Below are 14,647 nucleotides of genomic sequence, written 5' to 3'. Positions count from 1 at the left end.
GGGCCATGTTTTACAGGCATGCTCAGCTACATTCACTCAATTTCATAGCTGGTTTCCATTACTGAGGGCATGCTGCTTCTGGCAGCAGTTTAGTGATGGACATTATAGTTAATGAGACTTTCTCGCATACAAATGTAAGACAAACCACCCTCCACCGAATGGGGAAGAAACTTCATCTTAAATACAGTACTTGTAAAGTAAGTGATCACTAGATGAGGCACTAGAGTCCAAGCCTAATCTTTAACAGCAAGAAAAAGGGAAAGCCATAGGCTCATCTACAATTTTAAACTGTGTTCATGCTGTTCTCTTCCTATTCCTCCCTTCACAGCCATGCATTTTTGCATGCCATCTTTTTTGATTACATTCTTACAATAGATGTGACAGCTGGGCAAGGTACAGGACTGGTACCTAAGACACCTGGCTGCATAGATGACTAAGCATTTCCAGAATTGTTAAAGGAAAGCATGTTTAGAAAGTGAAGTTAAGTTCATGTAAAACAACTAGCATAGATGGATAAAATCCTATCCCTGCTTGTAATTGGACATGACTCTGCTATAAACAGTGGTCACTCTTGGACAAGACAGTAGGCTAGATGAACTTCGCGCAGTATAGTAGTTAAACTGCCTTTTAAGCTTGAAGCAAATACATGCATAGTATGTTTACAGAGGCTGTGTAAATCCAAATAAAGCTGTGTTTCAGTTATCATTTTAACAGACCCACACTGAAAAATGAAATGGGTCAAGTGTCAGCCTTGACATTTAAATACTGGAAAAACCAAATGAAAAGACGCCTTACCCAGAACTGTGTTAATTTTAATATATTGACAAAGTGCCACAAAACTTTGTCCCCTTGCAAATTGATTAAAAAAGCATGGAATACAGAAACTTATCCACATATATAGCAGGTAAGACATTTTATACATCCATTAAATCTTAACTAATCCAGCCATTCAGCCTTGACCATTCAGCAGGAACTTTGGTCTATTTTCCATTCTCAGCACTGAACATTCGCTCCTGGTAGGGGGGAAATGTAAGAAACTGCAGTTAGCATTTTCACAAGGAGTCCTAAATCACTGTGAAAATTATAGTGCTTAAACATTAAGCCAGTATAACAGTCATTTAGCAGTCACCATGTGCCTAAATCTAGTATATGTAACAAAACTGATACATTTCTATTTTTCAAGTTAAGTGTAATTTACTCAGTCAGTTCTGCATTAAATGGAAAGGACAGTTATGAAAATGTGTAAAAATGACAGCTCTCTCTACTTCTGTTCCCATGCATCCTAAAGATTGCATCAGTCTGCACTACCAGTTGGTGTTGGCCACTATGAAAGTATGCCAAGTTTTACTGTGCTGCATATCAATGCTGATAAGCAAACAAAAGTTGTGCTGTTTTTTTTTTTGTTTTTTTTTTTTTTTTAATTAAAGAGTTGGTGAAAGCCCCTTAATCACTGGCTCTACTGTTATCTCTAGGAGTTGTCAATACAAGTACTGCTTCTGGCTTATAATAATAGGCATGATTGCGTGCATCTCGTGTTAGTTCTCAGTTTCGGTATGCTTTCCTTGGCGTTAAGGCAACAAGTAAATGTTATGTCATCTAGGACGGAATTTCTCAACCTGTGGGTCGTGACCCAGAAGTGGGTCGCAAGAATATATGAAAGGGTCACGAATAACTTGTATTCAAGTCCAGAAGTGTTTTATGCAGTGGTTAATCAAGACCAGTACAATGGCCAGCTGCAGGCTAAGTGGGTTCATCCAGATCTCTAAAACATACACCCAACAGGTTCTGCCTAGAGTTCAGTACTACCTTTAACATCCTCTCCAATTTAACTGCATCAGCAGCAAATTTCCTGATCCCATCAGACAACTTCTCCACAGCCATTTGCTCTTCATTATGCTGCCAACGGAATGCCTTCTCATCCAGGTGAAGCTTCTCAAAATCACATGCCTGAGCTATACAAAGGAGATTGTAACAGACATCTGTACATCTTAGAACAATCTAGGACACACAACTGCTTTCTAGAGGTGTACCAATACAATGGTCCATATCATGTCAGCACTGATAAAAGGAACATTGACATTATTGGTAATCAGCTTTTTTTGGTTGATGTGGCCATTAATGTTGCCGATAAATGCTGTGTGCTTGTGCACAACCTGGCAACTTGGAAAGCCAGTTAAGTCCAGGGTGGGGAGGAAGTGGGGCTGCTCAGGCCCTTCCCCCCATAACAGACTTACCAGCTAGACGCTACTCTGCAAGCTGCCAGGCTGCATATCCGCAATCAGATCGGTATCCACCGATATGGCTCATTGATAATCTGGCACTGGTATCAGCCCAAAATTTTTTTATCAGCGCATCCCTACTGCTTTCTTTTAAAAACCCAGCCAAACAAAAAAACCCCTCCCTAAGCTACTGTTACAATCTTGCTACCAGCTGAAGTTTGAAAACTTACAAATACCTTTTGCTCACAAAATGATCACGCTTATTCTGCTACGTTGAGAAGTGGCAAAATGCAGACCCTATTCTGAACTGCAGCTTTAAGGAAAATATTCCACCTATTCTATTTCTTGTTTCTGTTTTGGGATGGGATATTCACACACACAGTCTTTTTGTATCTGCTTCATAATATCACTATGATTTCAGTCTCCATTAGAAAGTATTACAACAATTCTACAGCAAAGGGAGGAGTCAAGCAAATATGCTGAACAATTAGCTCTTTTGATTATTCAGGAAATGCCTAACAAAAGCACAATTGATAATACGCCTGCCAGCTCATTAGCACCCTGTAAGTAGCAGCTCATGCCTATATCTGTGCAGTTCCCATCTTTTTGAATCCTGCAGTTCAAGACTTAAAGGCTAGGAAGAAAAGCTAAAAGAAAACAGGAATGCATACATGAACGACAGTAAAATATTGCTAAACTTTTTTTAAACTCTTAGAATACTGAATTGGTACATAAGATATGATCTTGCTTACTGGATGATGTCTATTTTTACCACATTAATGAACCAATTTAGTTTCCTGTTCAAATATTTGTTCCTGTACAAATATAGCAGAAAGTACCCTCAAGAATATGAAGTGGAGACAGGTTTTTTATGGCACTGTCCATAAGCACTTTTTTATGACACTGACCATAAGCAGGCAAACGTCAAGCCAGAAAGATTAACCTGGGTGGGTGCTACTGAAAGGGGAACAGTCAATGGCCACTGCCATTGCCCTTTGTGGGGAAAAGGGGTGTTTTATTATTTTGCTTGTTCTTCTGTTCAGAAAGAATTGGAAGAGGAGGATTCTAATTCTTTCTTCTCCTTGGAGGAGAAGAGGAGGATAATGGGTTTTGAGGACAGTCACAGCCCTACTTTTGAGAGAGGGAGGTATGAGCTTGGGAGGGACAGAAGAGGGGCTATATTCCCATGTTGTGGGAACTGAAGGGAATGGGGGTCGGTGGGGGGGGCGCTGTTTTCTTTTATGGAGGCATTTAATATGGGTTAGGAAGCGAGTCTGGGGTAGAGAGCACTGTCCTTGGTCAGAGGCAGAGAAGCAGAAAGGGGGTATATTGCTTCTGAATTTGGGGGTTGGGAACTTTATATACCTTCCTATTTTATTTTGTTTTTATATTTTTTGCCTTTTATTATAAACTGCTTTTTGGAAAAGGTAGCATATAAATAAAATAAATATTCGCCATGTGTCAAACTACATAATGAGTTCTAAGTAGTACAGAAACATGCCAGTACTACATAAAGAAATTCTCTTACCATCTTTAGCATTGAGTTTGGGAGTTAGTTTGGTATTGTCCTTACTGAGTTCTCCCAGAAGCTTGGGGGAAATAGTAAGATAGTCGCACCCTGCAAGCGCCTTGATTTCGCCTGTGTTTCGAAATGAAGCCCCCATCACAATGGTTTTGTACCCAAATTTCTTGTAGTAGTTGTAGATTTTAGTGACACTCTTCACCCCTAAGGAACAAACAATGGTGATTTTCAAATAAGTTTAAGAGTACAAAGAAATATGCATAATCACAAAACGAACTCCTACAATTCAATATCCCACTTTCTAGAATCTTAGTCATAAGTTGCTTTTTGATTAAGTACAGCTTATTTTGACTAAGGAGGAAACATTTCTATTAATGTGGTTAAAGTTACCTGGATCGTCTGAAGGCTCATAGGTTTTCTTGTCCATGTTTGCAACATACCAATCCAGGATACGTCCTACAAATGGGGAAATCAGAGTGACGCCTGCTTCAGCACAGGCAACAGCCTGAGCAAAGGAGAACAGCAAGGTCATGTTGCAATGGATCCCATATTCCTCTTCCAGAACCCTGCAAAAAAGGGCCAGCTTAAACGTGGAGTCTCTTTACTGCATTCAGAAATAAAATAACTAAAAACTTAAATATAAATGAATTCATGTTATTAGTGGATAGTGAAATTTACAAACTGAAGTCACCTGCCACTAGTATGAATAGATTCTTTGTTTGACTTCATTTTAAAAATGTAAAGCCAGCATCCTGCAATTTGCTGGTGCGTGGCTCTCAATAGCATTCAAAATAATGCACAGATTTAATAAATGCCCATTAAACAGCCATTAGAGGCATGTACTTAAAATCAGTACAACAGCTAAATCAGCAGATGCATGACAAATAGAACCAAGGAAGTGATACTTCCCCTCTATGCAGCATTGGTCAGACCGCAGTTGGAGTATTGCATCCAGTTTTGGGCGCCGTACTTCAAGAAGGATATTGATAGACTTGAGAGGGTCCAGAGGAGGGCCACGCATATAGTTAGGGGCTTACAGGACAAACCCTATGAGGAGAGACTGAGGGACCTGGACCTCTTCAGCCTCTGCAAGAGAAGGCTGAGGCAATCTTGTGGCCTCCTACAAATTCATTAGGGGGATGCAGCAAGGGATCGGAGATGCCCTGTTCACCAGGGCACCTCTTGGGTTAACAAGGAACAATGGTCACAAACTGACAGAGAGCAGATTTAGGCTGGGCATCAGGAAAAACTTTTTCACAGTAAGGGTGGCCAAATTTGGAATGGGCTTCCAAGGGAGGTGGTGCTCTTTAAGACCTTGGGGGTCTTTAAGAGAAGGCTGGATGGGAATCTGGCTGGGGTCATCTAACCCCAGCGCTCTTTACTGCGTAGGCAGGGGGTTGGACTCGATCTGTTGAGGTCCCTTCCAACCCTAGCATCTATGAAAAAATAAATACGTACTTGCCAGCCTGGATACCTTCCCATGTTGAAGAGAGTTTTATGAGGATGCGATCTTTACTAATTCCTGCTTCCTTATAAAGGTCAATGAGGCGCCTGGCTCTATTAATCATTCCTTCCTTATCAAAAGACAACCTTTGAAATGAAAGAGTGACTTAAGTTGAAAATATTTGTTCCATTATCTCTAACCCAGATTTATCTTTCAACCATACAGTGAAGCATTACTTCAATATGGAGTCAGTTTTCTTAAAGCTACTCAAGGCATCAGACAATTGTACAACTCTTTCAAATTCTTTTTGGTCCCTCAAGGTAAATTCACAGATTAAAGTTTGCTTTAATATTCATGTAAAGACAGAAGCTGAAAAAATAGAGGGGAAAAAAACAAGCTGTTACACTCATGCAAGAATCAATGAACCACCAAAGTGTGTTCTTTTGTTAGGTGGAAGACAAAGAGAAGAATCCCAGCTAAATTATTTAAGTATATTTGGAAGCATGAGTCGCTAGCTCAGGGGATAAAATGCTAGAACAAAGATTATGAGCTAGAAATAGAGAATGCTACTTAATGCTGCTGCTAAGACAAGCCTTGTTTAATTTTTTCTTCATAGTTAACTATTATGCTATACATACTTCCTAGACAGACAAATTATGTGAAGTCAGGTCCCCAATTAAACAAAGACTAGTAATATAAACTCTGGACAGCTCACTCTGTTCTAGCATCGTCAAGTCAGAACAAACATCCTAGGCAAACTGTATGTTACTCCCTTCATTTTAGACCTCTAAAAATCTTGCTCTGCTTTAGAGAAAAAAAAGCCAAACCTTGCATCTACTTCTGTGGACACACGGCCGGGTATTCTCTTCAGTATTTCTGCCCCAAATAATACAAAAAGCTTGTCACAGGCATTTTGCATCTGCTCATCCTCTGACCTGAAAACAGGAAATGGAGTGTAATTTGTTAAATTATTTCTGTGAAGATGATCAGCCAGTACACTGACTCCCTCACCAACTGCCTTCCCTACAATCTACCACAAATGAAGGTCAGGCTTCATGTCACTGGCTAATTACTGTTCTTCCCTACTTTTCCTCCCTTGGTTTTTGTCCCCTTTATGCCTTACCAGTGGCAGCAAATACTATTCCACCTGTATTTAATTTTTCTCCCTAATGCTACCTGTCCCAAGAATGTATACCCCAAGCAATCTTATGTGCCGCTTAAGGAGGGATAGGAATAGGAATACCTTTTAATGCAGTTCAGAAACTTAAGTCACAAAGAGAGTCTCCATGGCTGCTGAGAACATTACATGCTGTTCTATCAGTGTGTGGCTGGTCATCAATTTTTGTGGTTTGTATGTTGTATTGCTTCACTTCACTGGCTAGTCTATTATTTGGAGGTTCCCTGGAATCAGAACTTGGGCCTTTTGAGTATGTTAGGGAAAATCCTGAATACACTGTTTGCTCCTCAGAATCCTTCTGTAGGTCAGATATAAGCTGGCCTGCTCAAATCAATGGATTACTTACCCACCAAGCTTTTTTCCATATTCAATAGCCTCATCCACAAGTTCCTGGTAGGATGGCATCTGAGCAGCAGCTAGGATCAGGGATGGATTTGTGGTGGCATCTAAGGGCTTGTACTCTTCAATTGCTATGAAAATAGAAACAGACAGTTTAGAATAAGTGATCCAGCCAGACTAATTGGAAGGCTTTTTGCTCATCTGTGTACAGTAGAATTATAAGCAATTAACATCCACTGAGAAGAGAAGATTCCTGTCAGAGTTAAATATGTGTATTCTTGAGGTAGGAATGGTGCATGAAAGAAAAAAAGGTGCATGAAAGCTTAGGGAACAGTGCTTCACAGGTGACCACTCAAGCAGGTGTCTGACTACAGAAACAACTCAAGCAGGAGTTATCCATTGGTTTAGCTTAGACACTGCTCAAAAAAAATAGAGGGAAGAGGCAGCTGTGTAAACAGAAACAAGCCTAGGAATCTACTTCCTACCTAGGTCTTCATAGCCTCTGTCCTGTGAGAATCAAAAGGAACATAATTCCTTCCCAGCAGGAATATGCAAATTATCAGATTAGATTATTGGTTTTCATTTATGTATGCATGCTAAAGGGAACTTACTGAATAAAAAGCCAGGCAAACAGATTACATTTTGCATTTAGTTCTGAGTGTATTAGGACTTGTACATTTTCTTTCTAATAGCAGAATTCAATCATTTGAATCCTGTGCCTATAGTTTTTCTGTACCAACAGGCTGCCGCTTTACATAAGGTGTTTCAACTTGCATTAAGTTCAGTACCTTGCACTGTAATTACTGCATTGCCGATAACACTAGTTGTTTACCACAGAGTGGTAAGTTCCAGCATGCTGGTTGTAGTGCATTACTGAGTAGTTAACCAGCCTGGCATACAGTGTCTGACTTGGCAAATTTCTAATGTCTTCTACAGACAGTTTTTATGAATTCTGCTTATAAAGCTGTCCTGGTAACAGAGCTAACTGTCAAAATTGCTAATAACTCGTGATTAGTTGAGTTTTCTGAACGTTTTGCTGTCAAGAAAAAACATTCTTAGTGTAAAAATTTGACTTTATTGCTACAGAAAATGGCAGAATGTGGGAAGGACTGTACCAAAAGCTATGCTTTTCTAACAGCTTCTTTTAGACGAGGTCTATCCACCTGGTGGCCTGCAGGTTGCACAAGGGATACATTTTGTGGCCCCAGGGCTAGTGCTGCTGGCACTCCACTCACTGCTCCAGCTGCAGCAGCAGCCAAGTGCTCCCATCTCACACCCCCTCCCTCTGGCTCCCACTTCCTACCCCTGCCCTGGGGACAGCATGGTACAGCTCACAGCCCAGGTAGACTACAGCTGGGGAGTTGAGGGTGAGGCTGGGGTATCAGCACGCATGGAACAGGGTGATGGGAAGAGGAGGAGTGCTCACTCAAAGTATTACAAAGTGGGTATAGGTGGCACGCAGCCTGCAGTTCACACTAGTGTACTCCACATTGGCAGCTCTGATTTGCATAAAGATCCTGGTGCACTGGACATGTCTACTTTGTGTGCACAACCTTCAGCTGCTTTTCCTCTTTTTACCTTTCTATTCATGATCCATGTGTGAGGAATACAAATTCAGATCTAACTTCTAAAAACCAGTGTAGGTGTCAATCAGCTGTTAGATAAAATTGCCAAAAAAAGCACCCGATCTATATAGATGCTATAGAGCCGGGTCCAACTGACACACTTCCTCTGCTGGGCACATGTGGGGCTGGGCACAGGAGTGTGCTGAGTTTTAAAGTGTGGTTTTTTTGTTTTTATTTTTGTTCATGTCTGCAAGCAGCCTCCATATCCAGGACAGATCAGTAATGAAGAAACTTATTTAACTGCTTCAGCCCCCCACTTATCTGCAATAGGTATCTAGCAAAGTTTCTTATAGGACACACATGACATGTCAACCTGCATTATTAAATTTTGCCACTGGGTTCCTTTTTTATCCCTAGAATAATCGTCTGAGATACTCCTGGATATGAGCCAGACTGACTTTCATGATCATCTTCCTATATGAACTGTGGGTTAATACATGAGTGGATGCTCAATTGTTCACACTGTTGAGAATTTTCCACTTAATTAAATATGAACAGAGCTGAAAGTCCAGTTCAAAAATTAGCTCCTAGACAGTATTAAGCTACGATTCAGCTCCTCCATACAAGCTTTTAGAAAGGGCTTGTGAATCCTGTTCACTGCTGTATGCACTTTTTTTTTTTCATAATGATGTGGAGAAAACAATGCTGGAGAGTATGGCCCATACCACTGCACTGATAGCAGCAGCTAAATGAAACAAGTTTCATAATTGCGGTGTTGCTTCACTTCTGCTGGGGAAACTACCACTGTGAGGGAACATTACTTTTCTCTTTCAGATGCAGACAAGGGAAGAATCTTAGTAGCAGCACATGTGAAGTCAGGACTAACAGCTTCTGCTACTGCAGTTCAATACAGATGCACTTTATCTACCCTAGGGGAAAAAAATGCCATGGGTAACTGGTGTCAGCAACAGCTGCAGCTTAATCAGTGCCAGTTTTTAACTGCAAATGTACCAAAGAACAAACTGTATTTATAACTGTTTCAAAGAATTCAGTTAAAATTTTCTACCTGGCAAGTAAGTCAGTACCAGTAGAACTGCACCTGTTGTCAACAATGGATATTTTATATACTGCAAACAAGGCTACACGAAGTCAGTGCTAACATTCCTGTGCTTTACATATTTAGTTCCTACAACTTCATCAAGTGTCTCTAGCCATGCTTGTTGATCTAAATTGGGATATTACAAAAGTTTCTCAATATATGAACGATATGCACTTAGTCTTTCACATAAACAAAAAAAGTACCACTATCGCTCTCTACTTCTGAAATAAATTATTTTTTTCTTTTTCCCCACAGGGAGCTATGAGGCCGACTTGAAGTGCTAACACAGCAGCTAACACTCAGGGAAGGCTCTAATCCTTTGGCCCCCTCTGCCTAGACATCTGTTTGTGGACTGTGGCTTTTGCCAAACAAGTAAGTTGGTTAAAAAAATATATGTATCAAAGTATAAATCTGTTATCCAATTAGATAAAACTAAATTTATGTGATACATGCATGGGTGGGTCAGAGATCTAACAGAGCTCTTGGATTACCGCTGTCCAAAGATGAGTCTGTGGGATGTAAATGTCCAGCCAGCATCATTTTAAGATTCTTCCCCTTTGGTTTCAATAGCTGGTGCCTTCCATAAAGTACCCTGACATTCTGGCTCTGGGATAACATATTCATTTTTTTCCAACTCTGCAACCCCCTCGACCCCAGTGTAAATCTGCACCCTTGCCCTCTTGAATTTGCTGACCCCCAGTAACTCATTCCAAGTAGCAAGGTTAGTGGAGTCCCCGTGGTTCAGTGATGGCGTTCTTGCCTACCAAACAGGAAACCCAGGTTCAGTTCCCAGATGCTTATATACCTACAGCCATGGAGGCTCCAAACATCAGTTTGGCCTTTGGATTCTGTCTCGGTGACCTGGGGGGGTCTGGGCAGCCACCACTCCTCCAGAACTCCTGTGCCTAGGCATATGCATCAAAGGTCTGGGTAACCTCATGCATACACTGTGATATGGAAGGATCAACGGTTGCCAAAGCAAGGTTTGTTATCTCCATCATCTCCAACTAGGGTAGGGTTTTTGGTTGCAGCCATGTTGGTCTAAGGACACAGGCAGTCAAGGTACTTTGGTTAGATGTGATATCTTTTATTAGACCAACTGAGTTCATACTTCAGGAAACTGCGTCCTTTTTCAGGCCCCTTTGCTCTATGATCCTCTTGGTTAATTGAGACCTTACAGACAATTAAGGTCAAGTCTCTCCATAAAATGCTATTTAGGCAGATGCTCAGAAGCCAACAATCAAAATGAAACTAAAATGGGTATAAAATAAAATAAGATAGGTATATGCAACTAAACTAAATACTATTATAATATATTTTCAATTAATCTTCCAGCTCTGGAGTGAGGACATAATCAAAGCAATTATCTTGCTCCTCACTTTTTTTTTGTGTGTGTTTAAGATTCAAACAAAATAAAAATACCTTTAACAACCATCATGGTTTTAAGACTGGTGTGGTCTTGGCTGGACCAGGATTAATTTTAAATAGAAGACATATCTTTCTGAAAGCCTTTGGACATGACTAAAATAACTTGAGGGAAAAAAAAGTTACTGCCACCCTGTGTATTGTTCAATGAAGTAGAGGGAAGCAAACCCTCAATAGTGTACGTTCCTGCTCGATTATAGATTTGAGAGGTAAGCAGCTGTGGTTTTGTAATCTGCATACAAGTCTAACCCCACCTTCTTTCATCAAAGAACAAAATACTTACTCATTTTCATGAGCTAAAGTAAACAGTATCTTGCATTAATTCCTTTTTTGCTTCACCACAGAAAAAAAAGAGAACTACCCAAGAAACCACTCAAAAAAAACAACAAACAAAAAACCAGCAGAACAAGCTGAGAAAGTTTGAGCGTTGTCTTTTGCTGTGAAGGTTCCAGTAGCTTTGAAAGACTTTCTTTACAGTCATTGCCAGCCAGTGCTTGACAAACCCAAACTTGATCTCAAAGAAAGCAGGGAGCAGATTTAAATCAGAGACAGTCTGTGTTTCCTGAATGGATTGTTTTAAAGATTTGCCGGTGTGTGAATGAATAGGCTCAACCAATGCTAACTTGGGGCCCTTCTCCCAATCCCAGTCCCTGGGGATTCAAAGACAAGAGAGCAGCCAGGGGTCCCGGTGCTCGGGGAGATCTGTGGAGTGGGAATTACATCAGCGTGGAGAATGCAGGGGGATAAAACGCCCTTCTAGTTCTCACAAGGCAACTTCAGGCAGCAGTTCAGAAGGCAGCGCGTGGCCCCACAGATGTTTAGCAGGTGCCTGTGCAACATGCCTGTAACACTCCACTATCACCCTTGACCTCGTAGGGATTTTAACCCCTGGACCAAAGTACTGAGGAAGGGGCGGGTTTTTCATTGCTCGATTTCTTCCCATGGCCCCTGGGGGCTGCTGGGGAACACAGGCTTCAGCCCAGCGAGTCTCAAGTAGGTGCTGCTCACCACGCCCTGCCTGCTCTTTGCAAGGACACCTGTCGCAGGCGTCACTGACAGGAGAAATAATCCCCGGCTTCCAAACACCAGCAGGACCGTCCTGCACCGAGGTCTAGGCAACAGTGACATTGCTCTGGTGCTTTTTTGCCCTCAAATAATAAAAAAAAAAAAAAAAAAAGGGGGAGGGAGGAGAACAGTTGTTTTCCCAGGATCTCTGCCCCCCTTTTTAATATTGAATACACACACTCACTCTTAAAGGGCAGGGGGGTGACCTATGCCCTGAGTCCCGCAGGCTGCTGGGCTGCACGCCCGGCTAGTGCTGAGGACCTGCTTGCATGTGGGCGTAGCCCCCCCGCATATCCAAGACAGTCGGAGTCGGCACCAGGCCCGACCCCCGCCAGCCTTGGACCGCCCCGCCCAAGATTCACCCCCCCCCCTTTGTTGGAGATGGTTCGGTCCGCTCCCGCTGTGAGCGCGGCCGGTTTCACCCACTCAGCCGCAGGGTGGGGGAAGGGAGGAACCACCGCCTCAGGGTGGGGGGGGAGTGGGAACAGGCTCAGTGTGGGGGGTGGGGTTGCGCGGGACGGACTCGCCCCCTCACCGTGGAAGTCGCCGGTGTCGGCCACCACCGTGGTGTGGTGCTTGAGCTGCTCCAGCACCGACTCCATCTTCGGCCGCTTCACTGGTGACACGGACATGGCGGGGGGGCTCAGGCCGGCGTCCGGAAAGCGGAGAAGGAAGTTCCGCGCGCGCCGCCAGCCTGACTCCGCACGTGGCCCCTCCCCGCGCGACCGCGTCCAGGCCCAATCACGACCGAGAATGGGGGGGGGAGGGTGAGGACCAATCGGCAGCCAGCTTGGGCCCAGCGAAGCAGCCAATCAGAGGCCAGGGGAGGCTCCTGATTGCGTGGGTGGTGCGTGAGCCTTCAGGCTGTTCCTGTCTCGGGGGGCGGGGCTGCAGGTCTCTTCCAGCCCAGGCACGTGGAGGGAGTGGCGACCCCTGCTGTTGCGGGGCAACGGTATTGGCTGGTGTACCATCGTCCTCGTAGGGTCATTTCACCTCCTGTACAATAGTTTCTAGGGTCGGAAGGGACCTAAACAGATCATCAGGTCCGACCCCTTGCCCCAGGCAGAAACGAGTGTTGGGTCGAAACAGCCCAGCCAAATCTCTGTCCAGCCTCCTCTTGAAGACCCCCAAGGTAGGAGAGAGCATCACCTCCCTTGGGAGCCCATTCCAGAGCCTGGCAGCCCTGACTGTAAAGTAATGTCTCCTGATGTGCAGCCTGAACCTTCTCTCTAACAGTTTGTGGCCGTTATTCCTAGGAACCCCGGGTGGTGCCCGGGGGAACAGAGCCTCCCCCAGTTTCCACTGGTCCCCCCTGTGAGCTTGTAAACGGCCACCAGATCTCCTCTCAGCCTTCTCTTGTGGAGGCTGAATAGGTTCAGGCTCTTTAGCCTCTCTTCGTAGGGCCTACCCCGCTGCCCCTTGACCATGCGAGTGGCCCTCCTCTGGACCCTCTCGGTGCTAGCCACATCCCTCCTGAAGTGCGGCACCCAGAACTGGATGCAGTACTCCAACTGCGGCCTGACCAACACCGCATAGAGGGGAAGGGTCACCTCCCTGGACCTGCTTGAGATACATCTGTAGGTGCACGACAAGGTGCGGTTAGCCTTACTGACCGCTTCCTCACATTGGCGGCTCATGTTCATCCTGGAGTCAACAATGACTCCCAAGATCCCTTTCTGCCACTGTTTTGACAAGAGGGGTGTGTTCCCCAGCCTATAGGTGTGTTGCTGGTTCCTTCTCCCTAGATGCAGCACCCTGCACTTGTCTGCATTGAATTCCACCCTATTCTCATCTACCCACCTCTGTAACCTGTCTAGATCTAGCTGGATTCTGTCCCTCCCTACCAGTGTGCCCACCTTGCCCCACAATTCTTTGTGATCAGCGAATTTGGACAGCGTGCTTCCCACCCCCACATCCAGATCGCTGATAAAGATGTTGAACAGTACAGGCCCCAAGACCGAGCCCTGGGGGACTCCACTGCCCACATCCCTCCAGGTTGAAAACGACCCGTCCACCACCACGCTCTGGGTGTGACCATCTAGCCAATTTGCCACCCATCTGACTGTGTAGGCATCAATGCAGCAGTCACCTAGTTTTTTTTATGAGAATAGGGTGAGAAACAGCGTCAAAGGCCTTCTTGAAGTCCAGGTAGACAACATCCACCTCAACGCCCACATCCAAGGACTTTGTGACTTGGTTATGAAAGGAAACAAGGTTAGTCAGGCAGGATCTGCCCGCATTGAACCCATGTTAGTTGCTCCTGAGCATTACCTCCCCAGCTGGGCCCTTGGAGATGTGCTCCTGGATAATTTTCTCAAAGGTCTTCCCAAGGACTGAGGCGAGACTAACTGGCCTGTAGTTGCCAGGGTCCTCCTTTCTCCCCTTTTTGTAAATGGGGACCACATTGGCCCTTTTCCAGTCCTCTGGGACCTGGCCAGAGCACCACAAGCACTCATACAGCTGTGCCAGGGGCCCTGCTATGACCTCCACCAATTCCCTCAGTACCCTCGGATAAAGAGCATCCGGACCTGCTGATTTAAACGCATCCAGCCCCTCCAGAAGTTCCCTAATTAGATTGTCCCTGACCCTAGGCATGGCGTTGTGTCCCCTGAGCCTGTCCGTAATCCAAGTGGGGGAGTTGTCCCGGTCCCTGCTCAGAAATATGGAGGCAAAGAACTCATTGAAGAGATCAGCTTTTTCCTTTGCTGCAATCACCAGATTGCCAAGCCTGATCCTACAATATAGGATCCATAATAGTAAAAGTGTTCAAAATGTGTCATTTTTTAGCTCAT

The 14,647-nt window shown here is 44.1% G+C and overlaps 1 protein-coding gene across 1 annotated transcript; it reads right to left on the bottom strand.

The window, feature by feature from the left end:
* Positions 1–791: 791 nt before the first annotated feature.
* On the bottom strand, positions 792–12,568 carry TALDO1 (transaldolase 1). The gene is made up of 8 exons (XM_006263684.4): positions 12,391–12,568; positions 6,709–6,832; positions 6,013–6,120; positions 5,200–5,331; positions 4,132–4,307; positions 3,748–3,945; positions 1,807–1,952; positions 792–1,013 (listed from the first exon to the last, which is right to left on the bottom strand). Exons 1-8 carry the CDS (start codon positions 12,485–12,487, stop codon positions 981–983), a joined length of 1,014 nt encoding a protein of 337 aa, XP_006263746.1. The 5' UTR covers positions 12,488–12,568; the 3' UTR covers positions 792–980.
* Between the last annotated feature and the right edge of the window lie 2,079 nt (positions 12,569–14,647).

The sequence above is a fragment of the Alligator mississippiensis genome, chromosome 2, assembly GCF_030867095.1.
Source record: "Alligator mississippiensis isolate rAllMis1 chromosome 2, rAllMis1, whole genome shotgun sequence".
Taxonomy (NCBI): domain Eukaryota; kingdom Metazoa; phylum Chordata; order Crocodylia; family Alligatoridae; genus Alligator; species Alligator mississippiensis.
This window is presented reverse-complemented; position numbering and strand designations above follow the sequence as displayed.

What these genes read in the sequence shown, in the direction of transcription:
- TALDO1 (XM_006263684.4), bottom strand. Translation starts at nt 12,487, where the DNA reads ATGTCCGTGTCACCAGTGAAGCGGCCGAAGATGGAGTCGGTGCTGGAG. An exon ending in TATGGAAAAAAGCTTGGTGG is followed by an intron (nt 6,121 to 6,708) that starts GTAAGTAATCCA and finishes TCCTGTTTTCAG; the next exon opens with GTCAGAGGATGAGCAGATGC. An exon ending in TGAGCCTTCAGACGATCCAG is followed by an intron (nt 3,946 to 4,131) that starts GTAACTTTAACC and finishes TTTGTTCCTTAG; the next exon opens with GGGTGAAGAGTGTCACTAAA.